This window comes from Opisthorchis viverrini, assembly GCF_000715545.1.
Source record: "Opisthorchis viverrini unplaced genomic scaffold opera_v5_226, whole genome shotgun sequence".
In the NCBI taxonomy this organism is placed as follows: domain Eukaryota; kingdom Metazoa; phylum Platyhelminthes; class Trematoda; order Opisthorchiida; family Opisthorchiidae; genus Opisthorchis; species Opisthorchis viverrini.
In genome coordinates, this window is record NW_008751881.1 from 516422 (window position 1) to 531031 (window position 14610).

The window sequence follows — 14610 nt, forward strand, 5'->3', positions numbered from 1 at the left end:
TTCCGGAAAAAGTCATGAAGAGTGTTAGATTTTCCACATTCCATCACCTTCTAGTGAATAATGGGCCTCCAAAGGATAACTCGGACGAATGGACGGAATTGCGAATTTCTACCTAGTCATGGGGACTATTCTGTGCCAGTACTAGACCGAACGCCCATGTTTAACGATCGTCAGTGAGAAGGTAGCCCTGTCGTTGGTCGTCCTGTCGTTTTCTCCAAGAACCAATAGGACTGCATCAGTGATATAGACACCTGGCCCGGTGCTTTAGATCGTTCAGTTCATTCACGCAAATGAATTGTCAGAAGAGTGAACAGCTCGGGTGGACTGAAGCGTAGGATTATTTCACAATGGAAGAAAAAGTTTGGTGGGGTTCAAGTGCACGTAAGTTCGAAAATCGGACGATAAATTATACTTAGATGAATCAGACACTGATTGTCCTACTGTTTTTATGACATTTGAGTAATTCGATGGTTGCAAAAGTTTGAAACGCATATAAAACACGTTTTCCCTCAGGGCAGTTTGATAAAAAGTTTCTATGCAATGGAACTTCATGGAGAGAACTAGTTGCTTGTTGTCAGTCAGTGTATCGTTCCGACAGAAAAATTGCTTTTATTAATGAATACATGTGATAATCGTTGTGTTTAGATTACTTTTACAAGTTTATGCAAATGTCGGATTGGTTTACCTAGTGTTTCCCGGGGTGGAAAAACTCGCACTCACAAACTGGCTGGTGGCACTTCGTGGATTTTTCTGACTTAGTCACTCGTTTCGAATTTCATAAAAGAAGAGACCAAAGAACCTCATTTTATCAAACCATGTACCGACTGAGTATTCAGTAAAGGCACTAAAGTCGACTGGTGGCTGTCGTCTCTTAGTATTAGGTATAATGGTTACAGACACCAGCAGATATGTTCCAGTAGGGCGCTCAATTGATTTCATGCACTAGTTGGAAGGGCACAGATCATATCCAGATTAGCCTCGTTCCCTAGCTTTATTCTCTAGGTGATTTAAAAAAACCCAACATGCACTGGTATATCAGCGCAAACGGAAGCAGTTAGTAAATAACTAATTCTGCTAAGAACACCAATTAGTCCAAGATGGTGAATGCATAACTCTAACCCGATTTGATGAGAGTGAATTGACAGCTAGGATCACTGCATCGCCGACGGCTCACAGCTGATGGTATTCAGACCAACCTACGGTTTCGAAAGCTGTTAGCTTACGTTACTGTTACCTGACCAATAGCCAAATGAGATTCAACTGTTTCCCATCACGACCATGGAAACTGTAGTGCAATTGCCTTAGAACTGAACAATAAGATGAGTCGTGAATTAAGACTGACCTTAACCGAACATGACCAGAACGGCTTTGTTACTAGGTGACTAGCCCGCCAGCCAGGAGAAGCAACAATAAACTAACACGGGACGACCACTGAGCTACAGACCGTTAATAAGAGAAATAAATTGTAGCAGTTTCATGCTGTTATATCTGCTGATTCGTCAATCTGTGGTATCTGCTGCTGACCCGCTCCAGTGCCTAGTGTCGGAGAGAAAAGACTCACAGAAGGGAACACAACAGCTGTATTCCGAACAAGCGAGTGAGTGCGTGCGAGTGCGAGAGCAAAAGTTACAATGGCCCCACGCTATTTAAAGGGGACTTTCTGACATTGATTCAGGCTGTCTGATAGGCGTTAGTGAACACCCACCAACATCGATCGTGCCTCTGTGAAAAAGCCTGAACGCTGATCACATTCGGTCGTGCTTCTGTGGCGCGCAAGAACACTCATCAGGTTTTGATGAATTGATTGAATGATTGACTGGCCTGGATGCTTGCCGGCTTTCCTGTTGAGATTTTGGTGGAGCAGTAGGTTCCGGGCGTTCTAAAGTTGCTTTCAGGAATCTGACCTTCCTGATACATGCGCTCAACGTCCACTACACGATGAGACAAGTAAAGAGCCTGTCATGTTATAATTCTTATTTCTTCTCATAACAGGTCCGCATGGGAGGCCTTATGCGACAGTTTCTTCCATTTGGTTGGCCGCTCGTTCTTCAGGTCTTTCCATCCAGCTATTTGCTTGATGTGAGAAGACCCGTTCCACGTAGGTCGTTTGACAAGGGATTTTTACAACCTTACCTGGGTTTTAACTGGTGAAACGCGATGGGTGCATATTCGCTAGAAAACGCGCCTGGACCTCATACGTGCTCAAATGGGAGCCATCCGGCAACTGTTGCGGAAACGGTGATGGGCCACAAACTAGTCCCGGTCACTTTCGCAGCATGTGGGATTTTACGGATTAGCTCCAAATACGGTGAACCGTATCTTGCAGTGCCAACATACGCATCCTTGCTGGCATGTAATCAATAACGTACGTCTAAGTAGATAGTGGATGGCAAGAACAAAACTGTCAAGATTAGTAAGGATGGACCAACAATCAATATTCCAGTGTTTGTTGTCTCCAAACCTGAGTGGAAGGTATTTCCTCTAAGTAAAGAACCACCTGTTAGCTGCTGGCGGTGCAGTGGGGACAGCGGAACAATAGGCTTATGAGGCAAGGAGATAACTACGTGAAATTCCTTGTCTTTTAGCGATGGCCATATGTTAGTCAGGTTAACTCACCCAGGCTTTTGACCTGCCGACACTCATTTCTTAGTATTTTTGGGCGTGGTTATTATGCGACAAACGCCAATCGACACGGGATCTCGAAACGCTTGGAAGGAAATACGATATCTGCATGGCTATACAGCTGTTCCATCTAAAAGCAAGCAACCTCAGAGGAAAATGCAAGTGCCGTTTGTTTCAAAGGGATGTTCACGCTTAACAACAGAATGAGTCAAAAATCCTGTTTGTGCGAATTAATCAGTAGCCACGGTACATCATCAACTGTAGGAATAAACGTAACCCGGTTGAATGTCAATGAGTCAAATTCAAAAATCGCGTCATAGAAGCTTGAATTTGTTATGTGAGTGTAGTTGTCCCAATCAGGACAGAAACGCCATGAACATGGTGGTCAGAACAGTTTTTCTGAAAACTTTGCTTAAATAGTGTAACATTATATAGCTGCTGAGCTCTTCTCACTATAGCCATCCCAAACTTAAGGGGTTGATACATTTGAACTACACGGTTATAGATTGAGTCAATGTCGCGTGGACAAAAAGCTACCGCTGAAGGATACAAGCAGGCGAACTTGCCTAGCTTTCAGTATGACAGTTAACTTACCAAACAGGTTGAGTTTAATATTGTCCTTCTGTGTAACGGGTAAGTGATTTCAACACCTGGCTTCAGTAGTCTGCGCACTTGGAGAGCGCTGGGACACCGCCTGATCGGATGGATTGAATGCAAACTTCGTTTCGGTTGACGGAAAATGAGATGTGCGGCCTCATAGCTTCGATTCACTAGGAGAACAAAGCATGCTCTACCTGTCTCTCAAAGTCAATACATCCAAAGGAATAGGTGCTGTAAGGGAGCCTCAATTTTCTGAATGCGTAGGCATGGTACGGTCCTTCTGTTAGTGAGGAGTACACTCCTTGCTCAAATTTTGTGATGGGCTCAAAACAGAGTCGGGTGTTTATATAATTCAACTGACAATCTCGGTTTATTGCTGAGAAGAATACAGTAGTGTGACCGAGTGAGGGCGCCGGAACATTATCTGGTGGGAAAATTGTACGGCTATCACTGCTTGGTAATGATAGCAATCAGACATTAGGCTAATTCAATTAGGAGTGAAGTTCCGAGAGGCAGTACCTCGGGAAAACGATCTTGAAGGCCAATTCCTGTTGCGTAGTTGAAAAATAATTCCTGAGTAATTGTTTTGGTTGTCCCTATTCCGAATTCGAAACGCCCAATTTTAAAGTGAGCAGAATTAATTGAGAAAAGCGGAGTGACTTTATGAAGATTTCACAAAACTCTTGTCTACCCAACATATTCTGAAGTTACGGGGGCCTTAATTGACCATACTGACAAGTTGGAATTTGGACGGGAGAAAGTAGATCATATGCCCTCGTGCAGACAGGATAGTTAATGGTCTGTGTACTGACTGACCATAGTTCGACAGGAGCATGAATATGAAAGCTCATGATTAACTGTTATTTTGAGATCATTGCGTACCGTGAAGAGTCATTTGGTAAAGCGATTGCTGTTTGTTCATTACCTGAAACCAATGGCTATCCACCAAGGAAGTGCAGAAAGAATGGGTTTTGTGTTTCCATAGGCAATGCACTCAAGAAGAAAGAGCCTTCGACCAATATGGGGGTAGTTTGTCTTGAAAAAGGCAATGTTTTATTTTAAGCATGGTACCTGAAGGTATCTTCCGGGGATGTGTTAGCTAAGATGAGGTTCACGGGATTCGGTACGATTCCGCGGTGTTGAGAAAACACTTTGAGCTTTTGTGTATTCATTTTTGTCGTAAAACTAGTCAAACCTTAGACCATGTCGCGACTTGCTGGTTTTTATGCAGATCTGCTTTTTCTTATTCCGTGAGAGAATTTCGCTTGACTAAACTCTGCCAAAAAGGATTTTAAAAAGCGAGTGTAGTGGATCTGAAAGTTGAATAAGAGGTGCAGCTTGAAATCTTGTCTACTTTGCTCAAATGTCAGTGGTATTCCAACCAGCTTGTTTACACCAACATTCACATGTAAATATCTTCATTTATTGAACCAATGAACTCAAATTCATCGGGATGAATGCGTGTGTGTCTGGTCTGTGCCTGCACTTTCCTATCACATCATTTCCAGGTACCTGAGATGAATTTGTCGCCGGATCAGTGTGCCATGGATACTTTCAACTGTGTGACGCAGGACGTCCTACAAGCAAATAATAGGTGGTTATGACATGGAGGCGATCAATCGACCCAGCAGAGTAACCTTGGTTGTCTGATGACTCCTAGCGTTCCAATCGGTCCTTTCTCGCCCATATATTACTTTTCAATCACTGTGCTTGAAAGTAATTAATGACCGTTGTGGCTTCAGTCCTTTTCTCTCTTGCACTTCGTGCACATAGTTTGATCCCGTTTCAGCGCCAGATCCGGACAGTCCAGTACTACCACTACGTTTTATCTAAAATGCAACTGTTAACTTTAACTCTGCTGACTATCTTGAATGGTTGTCCCTCAGTGTACCTGAATGTATAATCGAACAACGTGCGTACGAACGTATCTTCAGAGCTATCAGTTATTCGACAATTCACACACATCACAGTAATAAAACTGTCTAAAGAGGAAGAAATGAGGCTAAACTGGGACGATTCACATCACAATAGTTTCGCCATAACAATCAGAGGTTATTTACCTCGACGGAGTCCTAAACGTACAATTCTGCTGAGCCGACCTTTCTACCGGGGAGGAAATGCCAGCTCAAAACATGTGCCGAGTAGCTGCGGTCAGCTACCCAATATCAAAAATGACGAGTTGACTCGTAGATGTAAGATCATCCTATGTGGAACGGATATTCTGCACAAGGCTGTTGCAACAGGGACTACCTTAACAGTTCGCAATCTGGTTTGCGCAGGATTTATTCTGGCTATCGTAGTAGACGTTGGGGAATCATTTTCGGAAGGCATAGGATTTCGTCACGTTTTCTCGCACAGTCACTAAATAATTCATTGCTTCAACGGTGATCCAGTACTCAAGGTTAGTACCAATGTGAAATAATTTGAATCCAAGAAACTCTTTGGCTTTCGGGGGCCAGGTCTCAAAGGCGTAGACCAGTACAGGTCAGGCGGTGGAATCAGAAGGTTGCTCTATGAACGCCAAATGTGCACTCCATGGTTTTACGCGGGCTGGGATATTGCCAGGGTGCCCTAAATAAGGTTCTCTACCGAAGCCTTTGGCTCAAAAGCTTAAACATTAGACAGTGTAGGTTGGCATTAGGCCATCAGAGCGACCTACATTTTCAGGAGTAAGTCACGACACATGTTGCAACCTCCAACCTGTAGGACCAAGAGACAGTGTTAGTCAGACTTTTACCCACTGAATAGCCTGGCGTGACACGTTCTGTGGGTGCCATAGATATACTCCCAATTATGAGTCGATGGGTTATGGAGGTCCACAAACCCTCATACTCGGTCAGGTTCAATCTCTTTGCTCCCGAATCCTGATTTGAAACAGGCCTACTAAAGCCCCTTATGGGCAACACGTCTTCTTAAGTTGACTCTTACTGGAATACTGCAAGATACTGCGTACTTGGCTTGCGGAACGGTGCAAGCAATTAGATCTAAACTTCGGCTCCCGAGCAACCTCTAAAACTGTTCGAAGCTCGATACGTATTCCTCGTGGTCGAAAGTACAATGCCGCCCGACAAACTCTCAGACTTCAGGGGAAGAAGAGTGTCCGCGCCGATCGAGAAGCTTGGGGGATTCAGAAGGCCGAAGAGATGGAGTTGAGAAGCTCAGGAACTGTGCGTAACAGACCCAAAGAGGCTTCCAGTGTGCGAAACACTCAGTGATAACAGCGGCTCGCCCTGTCTCCAAAAAAGAACGGCTGTGTCGTAAGGCTGAACACTTTCGAGTCCAATTCGGCCGGTCACCTGCATTTGCCTAGCTGGGTTCCAAACCAACAACACAGCCCTGTACCATCACCCTGGAGCTCTGACAACTTCGAACATCACCGAACCTCACCGAGCTGCTGGTCTTGACTAACTCGCACCCACTCTCTCCAAAAATGAAGGTGAAATCCTCAGTCAGTGCTTGTCTAACTTATTTACCTCCATCTGGATGAAACAGACCGTCCCGACTAAACGGGGTGAGTCGATGATGGTGCCCATTCTCAAAAAGGGTGCTGGCAATGAGCGTGGCAATCACAGCGGAATTGGCTCGATCCCCGTTGTAACCAGACTGCTTGCGTCGCTTATTCTAAGTCGTCTTCAAAAAGCGCGTGTGGACAGAATTCGAGAACAGAAGGCAGGGTTGCGGCCGGAAAGTGGCTGTGTTGCATTGGCTCTGGTGTTACTGTGACAGATAAAGTGAACGCATGAATCTCGAGGGTCGGACTTAAATTTGTTGGAGGTGTAGACACCTCGTATGTTCATGGTAGGCTGGCCCTAGGTCATCCTTCCTGTCCCACTTCTTTCTTCTTTTGATCACGAGACTTTTTAATATAAATTTGTATGACATCACGACAGAAGGCACCCATATTATCATTTGGTGCTGCTATCTTTGATGACGATGACTATGAACGATGATAGGACATTACATCCTCACTACACGATCATTCATCAAAGAGGGTATGGGCAAACCGAATATTTGCTCCAGAATGAGGACTTTTCAAACATGTTTTAAAAATCCTACATCTATCTAATTCTGAAGTTGTTATTAACGTAATGGTGATTGTGCTTCGGAGTGGCATCAATGTTTCTGCGAAAGCCTGCAAGTGCACCTCTATGACGGAGGACAATCAGTTGCAATCTAAGGGACTAAGGAAGGAATATATCTGTGACCCGGATAGATAAGGCCTAAACTGTCACCTGATCAGTCATGGTGATAGAATTTGTATTGGACAGTTACAATGATGTTCACCTGAATCCCCTTGGATTTCTCGATGCAACCTATAAGCGCAGAAAAAATTTATTAAAATGCATGCGGTAGTGGAAAATGGATGGTTTATGTTACAAGAATAGACCTCGCTAATTTGATGAAGCTGAGTGGAAAAGCAGTCAGCTGGATCTGCCATTGAGTCATGGTGCACAGTGAGACTAACAAAACTCCTTCGAACTTTTGCGCACCTATCCATCTGCCGGCCAGCATCTGTTATAATAACTGGTTGGGATGTACTACTCATAAGGTTGCTGGAAATCCGTCGACAGCCCACGACCGGTTTCGCCCCTTTTGGAGCTCATCAGGTAGGCGCAGTCCCCGGGTGTCCGTCAACTTTATGTTCTACTTGAAACTAAATGGCACGAAATTAGCGAATATACACTCATTTGCGAACTGAGAACATCACAGACGAGAGAATCAGCTGGGTTATAGCTGAATCTCTCGAAAAAACAAACAAATTAGTTTGCAAATGCGTGTATGTTCGCTAATGGTTACCACAGCACTTGTCTTTGTGGTGGCGGAATGGTACCCGGTTCAACCGGTCAAAAGGATGCTGCAAAAACTACACAAACCAAGCGGGCCAGCGTCATAAAACACCAAAATCTGTCTCACGAACGCAACTTCCGTAGGATCTCTATCAAACTATAGCAACCGCCATTGTGTGAAGGGAGGATTATAGCTCCATCCATTCGGTGGACATAGTTCATGGCCCTTTAGACTTTTGTGAAAAATGTGAACCAACGAAACAAATTCCTTACTTTTTCTTCCCCTCAAATAAAATTCACCGATAGGGTCTGTTAAGACTTGATCACATTGCACTATTACCGTCACCTTGAACATGTTGCGTTCTGAAGGGTGTGAATTAAATAGGTATGATATGTCTTCCATTGAATCGGTACATTTTCATGCATTTATGATGAGTCTTTTTTACTTTTCATGATGTTTTAATCTGATATAGTTTGTTCTAGATGCGGTTTTAAATGGGCTAGTTTTGATCCGCAGCTCCTTCTGGTCCTACATTTCTTGGGAATGCTTTTTAAACAAAACAGGTACAGAAGTTGCTACTAATACCTTAACGACACACCTGTAACAGTTAGTTCATCAGAACCTGAATTCCCGACTTCAAAGATCAATGGCGAACCGGATATTCCCTTTCAAGTGAATTGGCCTGGACTCAGTTTCATATAGCGTTTTCAAAAGAACTTGAATTTTCAGCCTACAGAATCATTATGCTCTCTTCCTAACGCGCTTTCGAGTGAAATGAGAAATAGAAAAACTGATGACTATTCTTGGTGCCACAAGTTGGTGGAAGCAGACCAAAATGCTAATCTTGTGTACAAATGTTTTTTTCCAGTCCCCTTCAAAGCCCTCCTCTTTCTCGCAGTCGTGGCTGGNAGACGAGAGAATCAGCTGGGTTATAGCTGAATCTCTCGAAAAAACAAACAAATTAGTTTGCAAATGAGTGTATGTTCGCTAACTGGTTGAGGACTTCGTAAGGTGAATTTGCTAATGGTTACCACAGCACTTGTCTTTGTGGTGGCGGAATGGTACCCGGTTCAACCGGTCAAAAGGACGCTGCAAAAACTGCACAACCCAAGCCGGCCAGCGTCATAAAACACCAAAATCCGTCTCACGAACGCAACCTCCATAGGATCTATATCAAACTATAGCAACCGCCATTGTGTGAAGGGAGGATTATAGCTCCATCCATTCGGTGGACATAGTTCATGGCCCTTTAGACTTTTGTGAAAAATGTGAACCAACGAAACAAATTCCTTACTTTTTCTTCCCCTCAAATAAAATTCACCGATAGGGTCTGTTAAGACTTGATCACATTGCACTATTACCGTCACCTTGAACATGTTGCGTTCTGACGGATGTGAATTAAATAGGTATGATATGTCTTCCATTGAATCGGTACATTTTCATGCATTTATGATGAGTCTTTTTTACTTTTCATGATGTTTTAATCTGATATAGTTTGTTCTAGATGCGGTTTTAAATGGGCTAGTTTTGATCCGCAGCTCCTTCTGGTCCTACATTTCTTGGGAATGCTTTTTAAACAAAACAGGTACAGAAGTTGCTACTAATACCTTAACGACACACCTGTAACAGTTAGTTCATCAGAACCTGAATTCCCGACTTCAAAGATCAATGGCGAACCGGATATTCCCTTTCAAGTGAATTGGCCTGGACTCAGTTTCATATAGCGTTTTCAAAAGAACTTGCATTTTCAGCCTACAGAATCATTATGCTCTCTTCCTAACGCGCTTTCGAGTGAAATGAGAAATAGAAAAACTGATGACTATTCTTGGTGCCACAAGTTGGTGGAAGCAGACCAAAATGCTAATCTTGTGTACAAATGTTTTTTTCCAGTCCCCTTCAAAGCCCTCCTCTTTCTCGCAGTCGTGGCTGGATTGATACTACTCTGCGTCCCTCTACTCCTTGTCTTGCTGAATCCGAAACGATTCGGTTGTCGAGAATGCCGCAAAACAGAAGGTAGGATTTCATGATAAAGTGAATCACAATATATCGACTATCCAACTACGATTATGGTCCCCGTTACCCTCCTGTAAGTCCACTGCTCCATCCGTAAGACGACTACTACTCTTATACAACCGCAGAGTAGAGAAAGAGCATCACAGGCAGTTTTCAATATCTACCCGTTCTCACTACGACTGTCTAGATATGTTCTTTCACCATAAGAAGCAGATGGCGTGTTTCTATTTGTGCTGACTACCGCATCCTCCTTCTCCTCCTTAATGCAAGGATATTTTCCTACTAGGTGTACTCAATAGTAGTAAGCCGAGGAATCCCATTGTCCCATGGACGTTCCTGAGTCATATATTAGTCATGTGTCGAACAGATAATTAGGTAAAGTTGGATATTGCCCGATAATGAACTTACCAAGGTTGTTTGATATCAGTGTCTGGCCACATCTGTGGAAATTTCGATTCAGTCAAGCAATCCCGAGTGTGCGCACCAGGAAAGTGATCGCGTGCGTATGGATTCTTCCATGGTCTTCCCACGTGGCCGCTTGCCACTCTGGATATCCTTGTTTTACTTTTATGGCTGATATCTTTTAGTTTTTTATTCCTTTGATCTGCGTTGATCAGAAGAAGATATCTCGAAAACAATAATGTTCGTCGAGTTGTGTTCTGAACTTTACACTGAGCGTCACGCAGAAAGTGATCTATCAACGCGCATGTGATTATCCATACTCTAAGGAGCACACCAATGGAAGGAATAGAATGAGAACGAAGGCAGATTTGTTGCCGGCAGTTACTGGGCTTGTACTCAGATCACGTCTGCCTGAACAGTCTCACCACTGTACTTGGAAAACCTAGAAAGTCACTTGACACGATAATCTACCGAATGGTTCGTTCAAAGCATACGCCACAAGTTCATATTATAATATGTGCGTCCGGCAAGCGCAAGTCCGGTGAAAAGAATTCGAACCCGGGTGAAATGTTCGGTGAAATGTGTTGCCGGGGAGATTCTGAGTACGACTAGCCGGAATATTTATACCAGCCAAGGAGATGGATTAGTCAAATGAGAGTGATGTAGATGCGAATGCTGAAATGCGGTTTTTAATGGTAAATGTTTGTGAAGAAAGGAGGTTTCTGCCAACTTAATTTCCTCAAGGTGCTCTCTTGAAGGAAGAGTATTCATCGGAATGCCAACCGCGATCTTTAGTATGTTACATTTTTGTCCGAGCGTCATGATCAACTTGCGCCTGAAGCTCAACCGTACTATTTCAACTAAATAAGACTGGAGTTTCCCAAAATAGCCCCTTATTTTTTATATTTACAACGTGCAGCGTATTTCCATTTTAGGATAGAGCATATTCAGAGCTTGTAGAAAACCGTGCACTCTATGGAAATATATCTACGGTTATCTCACTCTCTAAATGGATTCCCATGTCCACGAAGGTCACTCCCGTATGCTTCCCTATAGAATGCATCAAAGTGATGAATGTTGTTCGAATCCATCGGAGTGTCTACAGTTCCCACCTTGATGCGGTGACATTAATATGGATATATAACATCCGGCGCTCTCTCTGCGATCCCTTGGGTCCAGTGGCACTAGGAATGTGCACTTCTGTGGGCTAAAATAAGAAATCACAGGTGCATGAAAAATCATGCCCATGAGACTCGATTTAGACTGGCGAAGCCAAACAGGTATTTTTCAATGAAAAGTAGACATTGGCAATGCAACCTAACTACACCTTCATCTTCCAGGCGAAGTAATTTGAGTAAGTCCATCAAGCGCTAATTTTGGCGTCAACTATGCTCAGTCCTAAAGTAAGGTGACTGAAACTGAAGTGCTGGCATGACTGAAACTGTTACTAATGATATGTCATGACGAAAGCAAAACCGGGTGCATATAGGACTCAAAATTTACGGCTTAAATTTAGTGCATGTTGTGGGTTTTGCGGGATGTGTATTGTTCACATTCAAATCACTCTCGTCTGAAGAGTCGATCCTCTGTCCTGGCGCAATTATTCCGTTGAATCCACACCAAAGGGCGGAAGCACTGGACTCGCGTTTCGCTATCACTAAAGCTTATCAGCCGTGTCGGGGTTTGGACTCCGGACACCTGACATGTGAGGCGAACGTGTTACCGCTATTGCACCAACGCACGTTGGATGATTCTGAATTCTCACGTCTGAAGCGGTTGTCATGTTCATGCTTGAGCGATGTCATTGGTATGCCCAACACATCATCGATGCGACGACCCAGTAATTGTCCTGATTGTGATGATTGATTGACCCGATTGTCAGGACTTCCCAGTCAGGTAGCGCCACGACAGAGTTGTCCAGTGGGTTTCAAGCGTCTAATAACAGAGAAACTCGAGTCCACTGCTCCCCCCTTGGTGTGGATTCACCAGAATAATTGCCTAAATTTAGCTTTAAGTTAAATTATGTAGTTCCTTTTCGTTGTTGCTCGCGCAGTTATTCCAACTTCATTGCAGAAACGGAATCGGACTCTGACAACGAGAGCATCTGCCCTGAGGAGATTCAAAAAGAGAAACCGATCACGAATCCAAAAGAAGTCTAATTCATTTGCCGTTTTACGGATGAATTGCTTATTTAAGCCTATTTGAATGAATCTAAATGCAGAGAATGTAAACTGTCAAACCGAAAGTCGGGTAGATGAATAAAGTTTATTGATGGAATACACTTTTTATGTTTCTTCCTACTGAGATCTCGAACAGTAGGCACAGTGATTCCAGCCCCACGGTATGCACTAGTCTGTCCACGATTCTGTTACAACGAGGAGTGGTACTCAACCACTTAATTTCAGGATCGCTGTTTCAGTAGAGGCAAAAAACGTGATATGTCGGATTCTCGAGTTCATCAGTACACTGTGCAGTTCATGCTGAGAAACCCGGAAAAACAATACTGATTTGGGGACTTCAGACTAGAGATGGGAATACGTTGATGCTCTTATGAAGAGAAGTACCCCCAGAACGACAAGTTAATTCAAGTTTTTCACTGTTATAGGGCGCACATCCTACATGACAGCATGCTTGACTAAGAGTCGAGTCATGAGGATAATACATATCAGGTTGTTTTTTCTGTCAAACGACCAACGAAGACAAGAATTCAGTTAGTTTGGGGACACCACAGGGGCCCTAATAACCAAATGGGATGAAAAGAAAGGCATAATCCTACATAGTAGACACCGGTGTCCTGCTAATCATGTGGAACCGGGTGAGTTTTTAACTAAGCAACCGAACCACTACATCACCCTCTTCCGTCGATTGCTGTTAATTGCGCAAATCCTGGAAAAGTTGATTCATACGCGATTACTTAAATGGACGGAAACATTTGAACCTTTGTTTCAGCGAGTTATGTTCTTCCTTGGGTGTGTGAAACCGATCAAAAAGTCGTGTCCATATAATAACCTGTGCTAATCTAACTTAGAGGAGGATGACAAACAGTAGGTTTGACCCACTTGCGTGAAGTGCTCTTTGTGTACTTTCAATGTTATGCAGTCACAACGAGTATAATAAAATTGAACAGTTTTCATCTTCATGTGATAAGATTGTCAGGCACCCCAAGGAGGATAAATCAGATAAAATGAAGGAGGAATTTCGAGGCGATTGGAAATGGCAGAGTATTCCGAGATCAGTTAGGGGTTTTGAAATCAGAAGCAAAGGAATAAAAGTTTCAGAAGAGCTTGGTACACCATCGATAGTTTTTAGATGAACAACGTTCCCGTTTTGAGACAAAAGCTTCTTCGATCCAAGTGAGCAGTTTACCAGACTGGACAGGTTTTAAGGCAGACGAGAACCAATCAGTAGGACCCCCTCAAAATAGCACACGAGATCAGTGTTGCATGTAAATTAAAGGATTTTGTCAGCTATGTGGTTGTCTAAATCTTACGGGGGAATTTTAAATTATTATTGATTGAGTTTGGCTACGAATTGGAAAAAAGTTGGAGATGACAGGTATTTACGGTTCTTAATAAGCCAATTAGGGCAAGGTAAGTGGTATCGATTGTAGCCCAAAAGTGCAATCCAACAACGGTATCATGGCCTACCAAAAACCCACAAGCCAGATGTCCCGGTGAAACTGACAGTGGACGGAATAGGTTCCTCGCCTCATGAGCTGCCCAGATTCTTGTCAGGTATCCTAAAACCACTCAATGGACGTCAATTACGAGGGGTATTGGTACCGGTGGTGAAACCCAACAGGGAATGAAATGGGACTGCTGCTATTCCATATAAACCAGGGACCTCCGAAGCTATTCGAAGGATTTTAAATATGATCAACACAAAAGTAGTATTTCAATACAGCAGCACTTTGCGCCCTGCACTGGCGCAGTTGAAGGATGCTTCCCAGCGAACAGAACCAGGGGTTGTGTCTACAAATTATGTGTAATCACTGCACTAAGGTCTGTATAGGACAGACAGCAAGAGAATTTCACACCAGAATCGGAGAGCACAGGAGAAAACTAAACAACCAGCCGATAAATGCAGATGAATATCGAGCGTTACAGAGAGACTCAGCAATAGCGGAACGTATACTGGACACGGATTTAGAAAATGCTGAAATTTTGAGGCGGGAAGTACGCTTCA

At 43.5% G+C, this 14610-nt stretch overlaps 1 protein-coding gene across 1 annotated transcript; it reads left to right on the forward strand.

Annotated features, from left to right (window-relative positions):
• Positions 1–310: 310 nt before the first annotated feature.
• Positions 311–14233, forward strand: T265_08547 (hypothetical protein; the record flags this gene model as incomplete). The annotated part of the gene is made up of 3 exons (XM_009174384.1): positions 311–381; positions 13157–13394; positions 14044–14233. 3 exons carry the CDS (start codon positions 348–350, stop codon positions 14231–14233), a joined length of 462 nt encoding a protein of 153 aa, XP_009172648.1.
• Positions 14234–14610: the final 377 nt, after the last annotated feature.